The sequence below is a fragment of the Phacochoerus africanus genome, chromosome 4 (assembly GCF_016906955.1).
Source record: "Phacochoerus africanus isolate WHEZ1 chromosome 4, ROS_Pafr_v1, whole genome shotgun sequence".
NCBI classification, from domain to species: Eukaryota; Metazoa; Chordata; class Mammalia; order Artiodactyla; family Suidae; genus Phacochoerus; species Phacochoerus africanus.
The window spans coordinates 40,526,306-40,543,908 of NC_062547.1; the positions used below are offsets into that span (position 1 = coordinate 40,526,306).

The 17,603-nt window shown below is 43.2% G+C and overlaps 1 protein-coding gene and 1 non-coding gene across 3 annotated transcripts in view; both read right to left on the reverse strand.

The window, feature by feature from the left end:
- HTATIP2 (HIV-1 Tat interactive protein 2) overlaps positions 1-17,603 on the reverse strand; it is a 153,688-nt gene that overhangs the window by 5,528 nt on the left and 130,557 nt on the right. Inside the window, exons 1-3 of one of the 2 annotated variants that reach the window (XM_047776137.1) lie at positions 11,251-11,436; positions 10,703-10,898; positions 9,122-9,229 (exon numbers count right to left, since the gene is read on the reverse strand). In XM_047776137.1, coding sequence (XP_047632093.1) covers positions 9,122-9,229; positions 10,703-10,898; positions 11,251-11,363 — 417 coding nt within the window. In that variant the 5' untranslated portion in view covers positions 11,364-11,436. Of the gene's footprint in view, positions 1-9,121; positions 9,230-10,702; positions 10,899-11,250; positions 11,437-17,603 lie in introns of those variants that run through there. The other variant, XM_047776138.1, reaches the window with a different exon arrangement.
- LOC125126656 (U6 spliceosomal RNA) lies at positions 7,953-8,059 on the reverse strand. The gene has a single exon (XR_007134750.1). It is a non-coding gene; the product is annotated as a U6 spliceosomal RNA (small nuclear RNA).

The following is a 17,603-nucleotide window of genomic DNA, read 5'->3' on the forward strand; positions in this document are numbered from 1 at the left end:
TCCTCGACTTTTTTTTTTTTCTTACTGACAGGTGTACAATCAGGAGCGTTTGGAGACCCCTGGTCTAGACTCAGTCCAGTGAGGGTAGTGGCTGGATCTTTCCTAATTCACACCTTAGCATCAGTACATGCCCAGCACATGGTAGGTGCTCCAAAAATATTTGAATGAATCAGGAGTTCCCATCGTGGCTCAGTGGTTAATGAATCCAACTAGGTATCATGAGGTTGCAGGTTCGATCCCTGGCCTTGCTCAGTGGGTTAAAGATATGGTGTTGCCGTGAGCTGTGGTGTAGGTCACAGACGCAGCTCGGATCCCAAGTTGCTGTGGCTGTGGTGTAGGCTGGCAGCTGTAGCTCCAATTGGACCCCTAGCCTGGGAACCTCCATACACCATGGGAGCGGCCCTAGAAAAGGCAAAAAGACAAAAAAAAAAATTTGAATGAATCAATAAGAGTCCAGCTAAGGTGGAGCAAAGGCAAATCCAGTTAGGAAAACAAAACAAAACAACAATTAAGTGACAATCAAAGGAGGAGGGGAGAGGATGGTACAAACAATCAAATACAGACTCATTTCCAGGACCTAACTGAAGGACACAGGTCTATACCCTGACGAGGGAGTGCTATGTAGTAAGAGCTTCCCGGGACCACCCAAATCTGGGGTTCTCGAACTCAGGACAGCTGAAGAGAAGTCTAAAGTCTACTTCACAGTAGACTTTACAGGTACCCAGAATTATATGATGAGGTTTCATACGATGAAGATTACAAATCTGAAGATTGGATTACTACTGCAGTGATAGATATGGGCCCTAAATATTATATTTTGTATAGTACCATGTATGTTCCAAAAGTGTTAGAGGGCACCTCAGCAAACATCACATCCGACCCACTCATTGTGAGCAGAGTACAAATTCCTGGCTCTCTGAGCAGCGCTCCCCAAGGTACCCAAGTTCCTTCCTACCTCACATGATCCCCAGCTAATGATATGACTAATTCATAGTTGTGGTAGGCAGAACACTGGCCCCTCAAAGATGTCCATGGCCTAATCCTCGTACCTGTGACTGTGCTAATGACTACGTGGCCAAAGGGAAGTAAGGCTGCTAATCAGCTGACCTGGCAAAAGGTCACTCTCTATTATCCATCTGAGCCCAGTGTAATCCCAAGAGTCCTTAAAAGTGGAAAAGGGAAGCAGAAGAGGAGGGTGTACTTACGCAATGAGAGGAGCACCTGTTCCCCCATTGCTGGCCTGAAAGATGGAGGAAGGGACCCATTGCGTGCAGGTAGCCCCTAGACGCCAGAAAAAGTAAAGAAATGGATTCCCCCATAGAGCCTGTACAAGGGAACACAGCCCTGTCAACACCCTGATTTTTATCTCAGCAAAATCCATGTAGAACTGCTAACCTATAGAACCCTAAGACAATATATGTATATTGTTTTAAGCCACTAACTGCTTTTTGGTTTGGAGGTTTCTTTTTTGCCACACCTGTGGCATGTGGAAATCCCAGGGCAGGGATCGAACCCACACCACAACAGTGACCCTAGCTGCTGCAGTGACAACACTGGATCCTTAAACCTCTATGCCACAAGAGAACCCCCTAAGCCACTAATTGTTACAGCAGCAACAGGAAACTAAAACAGAATTGAAGTCTAAAACAGGCTCAAGCAAAATTTTCAAACTTTGTATTGAAGTAGGTCATAAAACTAAATGTCTACGTACAGAGCTGGTGGGATGTTCATAAACTAAATATCCTCTGCAGTCAACTCCCAGATCCAGAAATAGGGCTTCACCATTACCCCAAAAGCCACTCTCTGCCTCTCTTCTCATCACTCACAGAGCACTTTTAACTACATCCACGACTCGCAGGGCAGGGTTGCTCTTCTGCCTTTCTTTGTTTTAGGTAATATAAACTTAATCATCCTCCTCTCCTTTCTGGGTTTGACAGTCAGCCCTAACAACGGGCTTGCCAACCTGTCCTACACGCAGATTGAAACTCACTTCATTGCTTTTTTGAATCGGTGTGAAGCAAACCAATTTTAACACTCAATACTGAGAGCAGGATGTGCTCCATCTCCTCAGAGCCATTCTCTGAATTGAGATTTTACATGTGCTGAAAATGTGCCAAGAAAAACAACCCCAAATGACAAGGAAAAAATTCTAAAATACTCAATTTCTCTTCCACATCTCTTTTCTTCTCACTCCAATTCACCAGAACTCTGATTCTGATGATAAGCTCATTATTCCCAATAAAATCCCATTGTTGACTAGTGAAATAAACTCCTTTTTGTCACTGCTGCTATTTCAGCACTATTTCTGGGAAGGATTATTAAAGTTGTCTGTTAAAATGCTTCTTCTTTCATCGGCGTCTTTAAAAAATAAGGGAAAGATTCAGCCAATCACAAGGCTCTAGACCGACGCTATCCCTCTCACTTAATCCAGGGCCAGTAAAGGGATAATTTGATTAAACTGAGACCCCAATTTATTTGGCTTTAGTTCTGGATCAACCTCTCCTTAATAGAGTGCTGTCGCCTCCAATTGTTTGATGAAAATTAAAGTGACATAAATACCATGGGACTTTTTCAATCTGATTAGTCAGCTAAGGCACATCAATACCACCCCCACCATCAGATTCTGGCGTCCCTCCTTTCACCGGCCGGGCAAAGGACTGACAACAGCTCCCGGCGGGACGAGCACCCACGCTGCCGCAGAGACCCCCACACTGAGCCCATCATCCCCGCTCAATGGGCCCTGCTGACAAGGTGCCCGTACCTTTCTCTGCTCCTGTTCTCTGGACAAAGCTAAATATTGTTTGATTAGCAATCAATGGCTGTTAATCCAAAACGATTTCACAAATCCTCTGAGCCCTCAAGCTGATTATAAATATGCATCCTTCCAAGCCCAGAAACTTTGAATTTCACCCCCCCCCCACCCCGATGCATGGCCTTTTAGCGGGTGAATGGAACTCAAAAGCAGAGGGGTCAATGGCTTTCAAGGACTGAGAAGCCAAACTTAAACGTGGATCCCGAGGACTGACTCAGAGATATACACACATAGTGATTTTCTCTGGAGTGAGGAAGCTGCCATTTACAGACAGAAGGGAGCTATCTCTAAAATCTTACTACGAACACCCTTTCCTGCTCTCTAGCAGCTCAAATAAAAACAGTCACAACAGAAAAACGAGTGAAAATGAGCTACTCCGTACCCCAGAAACACAATTTTCGGAACAACCTTATTTAGTCTCCCCAGCCATACGGCAGGAGAAAAAAAAAAGGTCTCTTCTGGAGTTCCCATCGTGGCGCAGTGCTTGACGAATCCGACTAGGAACCATGAGGTTGCGGGTTCGGTCTCTGCCCTTGCTCAGTGGGTTAATGATCCGGCGTTGCCATGAGCTGTGGTGTAGGTTGCAGACGCGGCTCGGATCCCGTGTTGCTGTGGCTCTGGCATAGGCTGGCAGCTACAGCTCTGATTCAACCCCTAGCCTGGGAACCTCCATATGCCGTGGGAGCGGCCCAAAGAAATAGCAAAAGGACAAAAAAAAAAAAAAAAAAAGAAAAAAAGTCTCTTCTGAAAACATTAAGTCCATCATGTTATTCTGTCTTTATGATTCCACAGTTGGTGTGTTTTACTCTAAGGCAGGTATCAGAGTCCTTCTAGAAAAAGGAACTGATTAAATAAATTCCAACTATAAATTTCCTTTCCCAGCACCTGCTTGAAAGAATAAACACCATACACTGATATGACACAGCAGAGATATCCTCATGGGCTCTTCAAACATCTAGGGAAACAAATTTGCCAGTTAATCTTTAAGTCTTATGAAAATCCCAAACCACTGGGATTTTTTTTTTCTTTGTCTTTTTAGGGCCGCCTATGGAAGTTCCCAGGCCAGAGGTCGAATCGGAGCTACAGCTGCTGGCCTACGCCACAGCCACAGCCACAGCCACACCAGATCCAAGCCGCGCCGGTGACCTACTCCATAGCTCACGGCAACACTGGATCCTTAACCCACTGATTGAGGCCAGGGATGGAACCTGTGTCCTCAAGGATACTAGTCAGATTTGTTTCTACTGAGCCATGACGGGAACTCCTGGGTGTTCTTTCTAATCTTGATGACCAACGCCAGTGAACTGGGAACAGTGGGGCTTAAGAATGGCTCTTCCTGATGAGGTATTTCAGCAGCAACAGATATGATAAGCAGGTGGGAATGACTCAAGGTCAAGAGCATCCTTTTCCAAGAAGGGAAGAGCTATTGTTCCACAAAGCGTCCCACTAGGCCATATTTCTGCTTCAGGTTATTTCTCCTTCACTCTCTTTTCAATCCAACCCTGTAAATCAGACTAGAAGACAGAGATGCTGACAAACAGCAAATGGTAAAACCTGGGGCCCCATCTGTTTGTATTCGATGTACAGAGGGGAAACCAAGATCTTAGGTAGAGAAAGAGCTCTGGGTAGAATAGGTAGTCAAACAGATAACAGGAGTTTCCATCGTAACTCAGTGGAAATGATCTGACTAGTATCCATGACGATGCAGGTTCGATCCCTGGCCTTGCTCAGTGGGTTAAGGATCCAGTGTTGCCGTGAGCTGTGGTGTAGGAGGAGATGTGGCTTGGATCTGGCGTTGCTGTGGCTGTGGAGTAGACCAGCAGCTACAGCTCCAATTCGACCCCTAGCCTGGGAATCTCCATATGCCACGGATACAGCTCTAAACACACACACACACACACACACACACACACACACACACACACACACACACACATCAAACAGATAATAGAGGGTTTCTGAGTCAATTTTATGTTCTCAACCATTTTTTCCCATTTCTGTCATTATTTTCTTTGTGTTTTGAATTCTGCAGGCCCAAGGGGCTTTGGTGGTCACCACCCTTCAGTGACGACAAGGAGGCCGGGGCGCACACGAAATAATGGGTACACTCAAGCTCCCACAGTCACTTGATAACCCAACAGATCTGGGCCCCTCACCCTTCTGGGACCACTTCACAAGCCCCCTCCTAAGCATCAAAGAAAACTGTAGTGATGACAACAGGGGTCGGTAAGCTTTTCCTGTAAAAGACAGTAAATCTTTCAGACATGCAGTCCTCTATTGCAATTACACAGCTCTGCCATCATGGCACAAAGGTAGCCATTAATAATATATAAAATAATGAGAATGTTCCAATAAACTTTATTTATGGATACTGAAATCTGAATTTCTTATATTTTCATGTGTCACAGCACAGTATTCCTCCTTTTAATTTTTTTATAACCCTTTAAAAATATAAAAACATTCTTAGCTCAAGGACTGGACAACAACAGGTGGGCTACATGTGGCCCACAGTCTGTAGTCTGCAAGCCCCCAGATTAGAAGAATTTATCATTAGAATCAGAAGCCATGAGACTTTAATGATGTCTAATGTGACAATGGCGGCACTAACCACATTAATGGCATTACCAGTCAACAGAATCCAAGAACAGGGACTACTGGAGCCTGTGCCTCCTACCAGGTGAGGATACAAATGAAAAGGTGAAACCACATCACACACCCTCAAACTCACTTAACAAATCTTTCTCTTAATAAGGGGAAAGCACTAGTCTTGTGCTTTTTTGTGAGTTTCAGCTCTTCACTCAAGGCCAATGGAGATCTGGTTTTCAAACGGTATTTCAACCTTCATTCGCCAGCCTGAAAGTTACCTACCCAATGCAAGGCAAAGGCCATCTGGGATGATGGTACCTGGAAAACCAGTAAATATGGAGGACTAATACTGCCCAATGCTCCTTGAAAGCAGGTCCAATAAAAGGAGGGTTGGCTGCATCAGAATCCCCCAAGAAGCCTCTTAAAAATACAGTTTCCAAGCTTCCAACCCTAGAGATTCAGATCCAGTAGATGTTGACTAGGGCCAGGTCATGAACTCAGTGCACTGATTAGACAACTATAGCTTGTAAAGGTGAAAAGACAATTAGCATCTAACCAGCTACTGCTAAAGGAAATGGTTTTCCAAATAGCTGAAGCTTTCAGACTTGCCCCTAGCACCAGGGTCAACAGAAATTGGGGCAGAATGAATTTTATGGGTTGCAACTTCCTGCTCCCTCCTCCACCCCCCGCCCGCAGTACCTTAGTGTGACCTTATTTGCAAATGTGATTAATTAAGATGAGGTCATACTGAGTAGAATGGGTCCTAATCCAGTTTGACTGGTGTTTTAAAAAAGAGAAAGCTGGATACAGCCACAGGCACGGAAGAAAAACCATGTGAAGAGACACAGGGAGAAGGCAGCCATCAACAAGTCAGGGAGAGAAGCCTGAAAAAGACTCTTCTCTCCCAGCCCTCAGGAGGAAACAATTCTGACAGCACCTTGATCTCAGTCTTCTAGTCTTTCAGATTGTAAGACAGGAAATTTCTGTTGCTTAAGCCACACTGGTTATGTTTTGTTGTTGTTATAACAGCCCTAGCAAACTAATACACTGAAGATCATAGAGAAATAAGCAGGCTACTAAGACAGAAACCCTGAATTTCTTAAAGTTTCTCCCCTGGAAACTCACATTGCTAATGCAAGATGTGGGCTGTTCCAGTTACAAGACAGCTACAGAATGATCCTAGGCTTGCCACCAGCTTGCAATATCCATCTGATGATCTCCTTTTCACCGAGAAGGCTGCTGATGAGAATACCAGGTGGGATGAGCTTAGAAATCCACACCCCTCCCAACCCCCCAAACAACTATTATTACTTCTTTTAAACTGCCTAATGTTATTACCACTTCTAAACTTTATATTGCATCCAAACTAAATTACTTTTAAATTTAAAAAAATAAGTCTTTCTGGAGAAAATGTCTGCTTATTTTCTATCACTATCCTCTTAAACCACTTAAGCCCTAACTCATTCCTGAGATTACATTTGGCTTACTCATTAATTGCTTTTATTTTTCCAAACTGATTTTGGAAAACAAAAGGTATTGAGGAGCCAGAGGGGTGGGGAACCAACTCCACCAAAAAAAACATTCTGGAGGAGTTTCCACTGTGGCAGTGGATTAAAGCAGCTGGGATTCGATCCCTGGCCCAGGAACTTCCATATGCTGCATGTGTGGCCAAAAAAGAAAAAAAAGAAAAATCTGGATAGGGAAGATACCCAATTCCTCTGATTAAAATTGCATTATGCAATTTGTGTGCTATAAAGCAATTCAGACTTTCCCCTGGAGCGCCCTGTAATGAGATTTGCCTCATGTCGTGAATATAAACCGCTCTCTGCCTAATGCAGTGTTTTTTTATTTTGCTGAGTCACTACCAGATCAGGTTGGCACCTGAGACAGTACAACCTGCAGTGTACTAGAAGTTTTTCAGTGCTTTTAGAGGGCACACCACTGCGACAATCCCTGGGACAGAAAAGACTTCACAAGCTGCTCAGCAAGAACACAACCCTTTCTAAGAGAGACAATGTGCCAATTCCTGGGAAAGACAAACTTATCAATAATCCACACTTTCCAGCTCAAAGCACAAAACCCAGATACGTTCCTAAGTGGACATGGGAGAACTAAAGAAGATTTGGAAATTCATTCCTAGTGAAAGTATACATAGAATTATTCTTTGGATCACCAGGAGGCCCAGAGAATACATCTGAGCCTGACCTCCTGGTGGGTATAGATCCATAGTTCTTAACCACATGCTTTCCTAATGATTTTCTTTTTTTTAAAGTTTTATTGCAGTATAGTTGATTTACAATGTTGTGATAATTTCTGCATATGACAAAGTGATTCAGTAATATACATACACACATCCACTCTTTTTCAGATGCTTTTCCCATATAGGTTGCTATATAACACTGGGTAGAGTTCACTGTACTATAGAGCAGGCCGCGTTGACCATCCATTCCATATACAATAGTGTGCATATGGCAATCCCAAACCCTCAACCCATCCCTCCCTCCCACCTGTCCCCTTTGGTAAACGTAAGCTTGTTGTTGTTGCTGTTGCTGTTTTAAATATGGAATGTTTCACGAATCTGCCTGTCATTCTGGCACAGGGGCCACGCTTATCTTCTCTGAATGGTTCCAATTTTAGTATTCATGCTGCCGAAGCAAACACTATAAATTTGTTTCTGATGTCTGTGAGATCATCTCTGTTTTGTAAATAAGTTCATCTACATCATTTTTTAGATTCCACATATAAGTGATATCATATGATGTTTGTCTTTTTCTGACTTACTTCACTTAGTGTGGTAACCTCTAGTTCCATCCATGTTGCTGCAAATGGCATTATTTCATTCTGTTTTATGGCTGAGTAATATTCCACAGTCTATACGTGCCACATCTTCCTTATGCTAGTGATTCTGATGCTTGTTGAGCCTGTTTATAAACCTATGGAAAGCCTCCCTGGCAGCATCGTGGTCCAGCATATTTAACAGACACTTTTAACTCCAGCAGGTAAATTCTGTCAGAGGGATAAACTATAGTCAAGGTACATATTAAATAAGATGTACGTGTTAACACTGGCCCAGGATTTATGCAGTAGGCTCTGATTTCTAATTATGTAGTAAAGTTTGATTTCTAGACAGGGACCGGCATAATTTAGAACATCATTAAAAAGAGAATGAAATGTGTGTTAGGACAGTTCTGCGTCAGTGAAGGCTGAATCACCACTGGGGTTGAATCATTGCTGTAGGCTGAGTCATCCTGGAGGTCGGTTGAATCGTGCCTCTGTTGTGATGTTCTATCCCAGAAGTTTAAAGCTTGGCATGAAAGTAAGTTGAAGCAAATCACTCAAGTGAGAGGCAACACTTTAAGTTTAAGACATTTACAAAGGAACAAAAAAAAAACTTACTGCTAAGAGCATGAACCAGTTACTTTTGCTCAGACACAAGGATTTGCCTTCGTCAGGGGATGGAGTGATAGCAGTATTTGCAAAAGGCAAGACCATGCAAATATTTACGACGTGTTCACCACACAAGCCTGAACTCAAGGATTATTCTGAAGGAAAGGTGAACTTAGTACTAATCAAAGTATAGCAAAGGCTAGGGCAGCATATGGAATCATAAGTGATAACAGCTAGTTTACATTTAAGCACAGCAAATAAAAACCACGAGAGCAAAAAAGGAATCTCTAACAGTATTGACCAGAGAAAAGGGAATAGGGTATATTTCTTCCTTACCGCCCCAGCTTTTTTTCTGGTAGTACCCAGGCAACAGAATCCAACCTCATGACCTTGAAAGGCAGAAGCGTAGTCATCCAATTTTTCAAAGTCCACCACTTCTTGATTCTAGACAACAAAGACAGAGCTGAATATACTTAATGTGGTTAAAAACAAAACAAAAACAAAAATACCCCTCTTGATTTAAAGAATAAATTACAGAACATTACTAAAGAGTCTGCCCACTTAACATCAGATTTTGAAAGCTCATTTTCTCCTACCCAAAAACAATTTATCTGAATTCAAAAATCAACAATATACTTATGTGTCTGCAGTGTACACAACTGGACTAGGGGTGATCCAGATCTCTAAAGTCAGATTTCATTATAATTTCCTCTCTGGAAAAATAAAGGTCCTGTCTATATATTACCAGAAGAAATACCAATGTGGTACAATGCAGTGGAAGGAAATGCAGTTTGGAATCTCAAAAACCTAGGTTTGAGTCTTGGGCCTGCTACTTACTAAGCATGTTAATAATGATGGCCAAGTGTTATACGACTCAGTTTCTTCAGCAGTAAAATGTGAATGATAATCTTTCTTTCGATCTAAACCATGACACACCTGGATGAAGAACCAGAAACTGCCTCTTTTTTTTTTTTTTTTTTTTAAACAGCTGCACACCTGGGACATATGTAAGTTCCCAGGCTAGGGGTCAAATTGGACCACACCAAAACCAGGTCCCAGCAGCATCTGTGACCTTCACGGAGCTTAGAGCAACACGGGATCCTTAATGCACTGAGCAAGGCCAGGAATCAGACCCACATCTTCACGGAGCCTACATCAGATACTTCACCTGCTGAGACACGATGGGAACTCCAGAAACTGCACTTTTAATTAGCACCCATGGTAATCTCATGGCCACTGAAATTTAAGAACCTTCATCTAACCTCTTAAATTTGGTATTAAAAAAGAAAAGGTCACAAATAACTCAGTTTACATGGGGAAGTGAGACTCCAGGAAGCTCAAGGGATTAGCATGAGACTGAAGTCTGGTATATCAGTGGGTTAACCATCAAAGTGTAAGTGACAGTAAAGGTACAGTTTCACTTACAGACACAATTCCTGCAGCCCTGAGAAGTCAAGAAAGGCAAATTCTTGCAGGTGAATACCCTACCTTTCAGTGCTGTAAACCTTTCCTAGTCCACAAAGCACCTTCTAATTCACTGACAACAGTAGTGTGGAGGGGATAGGTAGACAAAATATGCGATGGGGATGAGAAAACTGCCCAAGGTCACAGGGCTCTTTTTTCTAGAAATTAGCTTAAAGGATCCCGGAAGCACCGTCTCTTCTCTGTCTCTTCCCCGACCCCTTTTACACCTAGGAGTCTTATGGGGGTCTAGACTGAGAGAAAGACTTTGTCCAGGGGCTGGCAGCGAGGAGGAAGCCCACCTGGACCTACAATCGAGGACTGCAGCTTCCAGGAAGGCCTCTCACAGACCAATCGCACTCACATTCTGAGCAATATTCAGCCTTGCAGCATAAAATATGCTCACCCCGCAGAATCACTGCAGGTACCTTTTCGAGTCCCAGCTCAAATACCCACCACATTTTTATAAGCTTCCTCGTCGAATGTAAGCTTCCTCCGGCCAATGAGCGTGACTTTGGAAAATAGGCTCTGTTCCAGGATTTCCTTCAGCAGCACTCGGCCGGTTTCCCCGCTGGCGCCCAGAATAAAGACGGATTTATTCTGCATCCTGAAGTCTTCCCGAAGCTTCGGCAGCGCTTCTGTCTCGGCCATGCTACAGAAATAATATTAACAGGTGCCGGTCTCAGGAGGCCTAAGGGATGGCCCGTGTTTACCCTGGGCAACAAAGGTGGTTTATTTGCTCTGACGGAAGATATGGTTATTCTCCACAGCCTGGGCCCAGGGGAAAGTGCAGAGTCACCGGCAGGGCGCGGTGCCCCAGGGGCAGCCTGCACCTGAGCCAACCCACACCTTGGAAGGGGCTGGAACTGGGAATTCGCCCAGGTGCCACAAACGGCTTGATAAAGGAAGGTCTCTTTTCCCGCAGTGTATCTGCGATTAAGACCCCTCATTCTCCCGCCCACGGGGGTGCGGGCCCCGCTCGGTCCCCCTCGCGGAGGGGTTACCTGGACCCGGCCCCCAGCCCTGCGTCCTCAGGCCGCAACAGGAGCAGGGCGGCCACTAACACCGCCCCCGCCGCGGCCGCCCCCGCCGCGCTTAGGGCTACGGGCCGCGACATCCGGCCATGCCTCCTGCCTGCGACTCCTCCTCCCTCCTCGTTCTGTCCCAACTCGGTCGGGCCCCTCCCGGGTTGGCGCCTTCCCTACTTCGTCTTCCGGTGACATCGCGGCTCGCCCCGCCCAGAGGGGCGGGACCTGAGGGATCGCGTGGTGAGTGGACCGGAGCCGACTGGGGCGCCGGCGAGGTGGGCAAGGTGGGCCCAAAGCACGTGCGTAGGGCCCGGCTGGGTAGGAAGCATGGAGACTTCTTCCTAAATGTCAGGAATCTCCAGGACCCTCTTCCCAACGTTCTTCCTCACGATCTGGGCTGAGCTCAACCACATCCAAGGCCTCAGCCAACAGACTTGACCTTTGTTGGGCCCTTTCTAAAACCTGTAATGTCAGTAGCGTGTTGGACATCTTCATCTTGAATTCTCTACATCAAAACCTAATCGTTCCCATCCAACTACCCGAAACAGGAACAAAACCAATCTGCTTGCCTTTCTTGGGGGTCATTGTCCCTATTCATGGCCTACTCCTCACCCATCTCAAGTCAAAAATCTGGCTGTCTCCTTTGACTTCTTTCTCCTGGCCTTTCCACATTCTAGATTAATCACCAAGGCCTGCCATCCTGTCTGCCTTTCAGATATGTCTTTCATGCAATTCAAGCTCTCACTGTATCTCCTGCTCAGGTCCTAGATGGTTGAGCTAGAATGACCTTGCACACCTGATCCCCTGGTTCACTCTCCATAGCTAAGGTCCATGGTTTAGAATATACACACTGGGCCTGTCCTGGATCTTGGAAGTACTGGACAAAAGTTAGAGTCACAAGCAGGAACACAGAGATAGATTGTGTTGTGGATATTGGTCATTTTTGATTGCCCAGCATTCAAATACTGGTCTTATTTTAGGTAATTCCAAATTAAGTGGGAGACTGGACCCTACCTTCCACTCTAGAAGTCAAGTGAAACACGTTCCCTTTCCCGACTCCTAAGGAATTATCCATATATAGGTGAGACCTGGGCTCCGCAGATCAGACATGCTCATCCACGTTTTTTAATTTGGGGGGAGTAATAAAAAGATGTGGTAGAAACCTAAGATAGAGTTTGGTTGAGTGGAGCAAAGGTATAGGATAATGGCATCCTGGGATCTGCTAGTGATCTGATAGCCTCAGTGCTTCTATTTTGCTTCCTTTTACTCCTGCCTATTTTCAAAGCCAGTTCATTATACTTCCTGTTATTCTTGCAGATGGCAAATAAAACAAATGCTAGCCAAATTTTACACAAAAGAGTTGCTTGATGAGCTCTATGTTTAGTGGATGAAGATGAAGCTGGAAATAGTGTGCAGAGAAGGAATAAAGATTGAAGAGGGCTTTTGGTTGAAGCTCTTGCCAGATGGCATGAAAGCATGGACAAAACAGTCACTGCAGGAAAAAGGAGGAGGTGATGCCATATGAAAGGCCTTATAAAATACCAACCTTCATTTTTTGAAGTCCTCTGCAACAACATAGAAAGAGCACAGGATTTCAAGTTTTAAGACCCAGGTGTAACCACCAGTTTGCACATTTGGTGTGCATTTGGTCCCATCCTTAGTTTTAGTCTCTGCCGCTATAAACTGGGGACAAGGGCAAAACCAGCTGACAACACAGATTTATGGCAAAGTTCAAATTAGATACCACATGGGAAGGCAGTCTAGGCTGCAGTTAAGTATACAGGTCATGGCATTGGTTCACCTGGTTTAAAATCCCATCTCTGCCACCAGCTATGTAAGTGACCTTGGGCAAGTTGCTTACTTTCTACTCTTTGGTTTTCCCATCCGTAAAATGTAAATGGTAATAATTACCTAACTCAAGGAATTTTTGCTGGAGGGTCAAATGAGATGATCCAAATAAAGAACTTAATATCTAGCACTGAATAAATACTATCTTATTATGAGAAAGATCTTTGTCAATATCTAAGAACTATGGCAATAATTTACAGTCCTGGCTACCAATGGGCATCTCTTCAAGCTTTAGAAAAATAAAGATGATTGAGCTTTGCCTTAGACCTACTGAATCAGGGTCAGTAGTTTGGAGTTTGTTTTTGGCCACACCTGCGACATGGAAGTTCCTGGGCTCGGGGTCCAATCAGAGCTGTAGCTGCTGTCTCCACATTCACAGCAACTTAGGATCTGAGCCACATCTTCGACCTATGTCATAGCTTACAGCAAAGCTGGATCCTTAACTCACTGAGGGAGGCCATGGATCAAACCTGCATCCTCACGGACACTATGTTGGGGTCTTAACTCACTGAGCCACCATGGGAACTCCAGGGTCAGTAGTTTTTAAAGCTCCTCAGATGATTCTGCTGTATGGTCAAAAGAGACAATCACTGCAGCAGGATATGTTATTAGGATCTGTCTCCTAACTATAATTCATTAGGAGGAAAAGCATAGTCTTCATCTTAGGGAGACCATAATATGTGGGCTGAAGCAACCTGGACTTCATTTTCCTTTTTGTAAAAGTACCTATACAGCACTTACAATAGGCCAAGGACCATTAACTCATTTAATACCTGCAATAGCCTAATGAAGCAGGAGTTATACAATAGTTAAGGAAACTAACACAGAGAGGCTAAGAAGCTCACCAAAAGTCACACAGTTAGAAAGTGATAGAGCCACTATTGGAACGGCAATTCCCTGGCTCAAACAACCACAATAGATCCTCTCAAAGCTGTGGTGTCTCTCAAAGCATGCAACCTCTCTACACCTCAGTGTTCTTATCTGTAAAATGAAGATTACAGCATTACTTACTTTCTAGAGGACTGGTGAAAATGAAGTGAGAAGCTGCCTGTAAAGCACTCAGCAATGTTTATAGTATCTACTAAGTACAAATTGAAAGTCAGCCATTATTATTAATAATGTAAATATTATCACTAATCAGTTTCATGGAAATACACTGCAGGGTCCAGCTCAAGTCTAATGAATAAACAGAAATATCTGAGCCTGTTTAATCTACTGGGGCAGGACACCTGGTTCAAGGAAACGTGGACACTTATCACTCATATTTACCTCCTGAACCTCTGTTCGGTTCCAGGGCTCACAGGTTAGAGTCCAGTGGGGCAGACGGCCTTGAGCGAAAATTCCTGTGTCACTAGTGAACAAATGAAAACTCTGCAAGACATTGAAGCAGCACTGCTTCAAGGGGTCCTTTAGGTGAAGGAAAAGTGAAAGGAGAGTGGATATGCATTCCCTCTTCCAAAGAGAACTTCCAACCCCTTGAACTTCTTAAGGAAATCAGAGCCTTGGCCTGAGGATGAGAGAGAAGGTGCGTGTGAGAGCAATGAGAGTATTCTTTCCATACGCCACATGTGACTCATTCTTCCAAAACCACATAAATACATTTTTTAGGTTGTGTGATTCTCTAGGAGTAAGAGTTGGAGGAAATTCAAACTGATAAGGTAAATTACAGCCTAGGGGGATTAGGGAAACCCAAGTTAAATAATATTTTACAATTTCTGACCCAAGAACTGGTTGGAGTAATATGCGGGGTGGGGTGGAGGGGAGTTTAATCTTTAAGAGTGAGCGAGTTGTATTTTCAGATTCAGTTTCACTTCTCTTAACTGGAAGTATCACGCTTGATTCATTTCCATCACAAAGCACAAGAGGGCGCCAGAGAAGGTGGAAAGGTTTGGTTTCCCTGGGAACCCCTCAGTGTTAGGAAGTTCTCTTTGATCTCTATATGAAGATACTTACTATTAGTTCTCTTGAGTTTTTTAAAATGAAATGACTGTGTGCGTAAGATTGGCTAGTACTTTCAGGAAAAGTGAGCAGTTCACAATGAAAAAGCTAAAACATGTAAGCAATAATGGAGAATGCGGAAGGTAACAAAGATTGCTAATGATGGATCAATTCATTTGTCAAACACTTAATTGCTTTCAGTGTGCCTACTGGTCAGATGCTGTGGGTGCAAAGATAAAGGAACTTATTAGTAATATCAGATGTTAAAATTATCATAAAACTTTATTTTTTCTTATTTGAAACTCCCTTTATCTTCTTCACTTGTTTGATCATTAATGTCTTCAGAATCATTCTGTGTAATGGTTGAGCACAAAGCCTTTGAAGTAAGATAGCTGGGTTCGACTCTGTTTTTCCATTTTCTAGCTATTAACCTCCTTGTGCTCTAGTTTCCTCATTTGTAAAATGGGATGATAATCGTACCCACCTCACTGAGCGCTGTGAAGATTAACTGATATGATCCATGCAAAGTGCCAGGAGCCATGTCATACTTAAGGACCCAGTATCTATGAAACCCTACTCAAATACTACTCATTAAGAATACATATGAAATCATAGAGAGATTGGGTCCTAAGGCACTGTTTGATATATGTGGACCAATAATTTTTTTATTTCAATCACTTGTAAATGAAAGCATCCTGCCTGACATAGCCATTATATTTAATTTCTTAATTTGTGACAGTTAGTGTGCTAAGTACTTTCCATACCTTATCTTTTAATCTTCACAATAGCTCTTGTGGTGTAATATTATTACCATTTTACAGATGAGGAAACTGAGGGAAAACCATTAAGTAATGCAGGCTAAGATCACACAAGTAATAGATACAAGGATCAAGATCTGAATCCATTTCTAGTCTTACTTTGATTATATAACTGATATTCCTCCAAGTTATACAAACATCCCCAGTATAACACAGGTTTAGAAAGTATGACTTAGACATTTGTGGCTCCATGTAACACCGACACATTTCCATACCACTCAAACCTTCACTGACTTTTCCTTTCCTCAAGTATTGGTCAAAGTCACTGTAATCAGAGCCATCCAGTTTATCCCTCAATTACCTACTGTGCTATACTATTCACTGTCTTACTAGACTGAACATTCTATGAGGACAGGACTTTGTTTTGCTCATGGTTACCTCTCCGGCACCTAAAATGGTACCTGACACAGTATGAATATTTGTTCAATGAATGAAAAATGTAGGTTGGCTTTCCTTGACCACAGGGGACACACTGGAGGGCAGAACACTTGAGAGCATCACACACTTGATAACACTGGTCAAAAGCCCTTGTTTGCTTGTTTCTTCCATAGCAACACCCTGAAGGAGCTAAACACAAACGCGCATGCGCACGTGCCCCCCCCCCCCCCCCCCCGCCGCCGCCGCTAACTGACAGACATGTCAACTCTACCCTTAAAATGAGCTCGTTTGGCTCAGGTTCCCCTGCAGCATTCTGTAAGAACCTGGTTAGTACATTGAAGCTGAGTGTGAAAGTTCCCAAACTCTGTTCTAGGCTCCTTCCCTGAGGGCAAGGCAGGGTCTACATTCTTAGCACTGTTGTGATGGAATTGGCCCCAGAATAGAACCTAAAGGGTCTGGGGTCTTCTTCTAGCTTTTCCACTTCTAGCTTTTCCAAGGCATGGGGCCTTGGACAAATCCTTTAGCCTCACTGAAACTTGGTTTCCTCGGGTGTACAACAAAAATAATCCAGCTTTTTGTGAGGATAAAATTACACATTGATGAAAACACTAAAAATCCAAGCAAGATATATAAGGGAAGACATAAATTGAATTCAAACATTTCTAGGTAAAAGAGATGTACGAAATAGATGATGAATAAAAAATGATGTATACAGAAAAAGAGATGTGTAAAAAAATCTCATTTTGATGACTGAATTCCCTATATGGATTGGCTCCTGTGGATAGCCTAGGATTTAGCCAAATGCAAACTGGAAACAATTTATCCAAATCTGATTTGGATAAAGAAAAGAATTTGGTTGCAATTATGCTGGCTCAGGGGACAATTTGGTTAAAATAACAGTTTGACAAAAACAATTTTCTCAGCTATTGGTTTTACAAAAATTTGTTGTTTTGGCTTACTTTGGGGAGAGCCTTTTTACATGTTAGCATTTTTGTCATTTTAAAGAATTTCGCGGAGTTGCTTTTCTTCTTTCTGTTTCAAGTCATTTTAAGGATGCTCTGAATTGGGTTTTTCATCAGTTTGTCCATTTGTCAAATGTGTTGCATCTCAGGAGATGTGATTACCATCAATTAATTATTTATAACTGGGAATTCATAATTGACTAATTATAAAAATGAATTACCAGAACACAGTCAACTTCTCAGCTCGATAAATAATTGCAGTTTCCCTTTCAAACATTTGAGCTCTTGGAAACTGGCTGCTTTGAAGTCTTTTTACCACTTTTATGCAATTTACTGTTAAGAGAGAGCAATGAAGAGAAAAGCTTGAATGCAGGGGAGGAAGCAT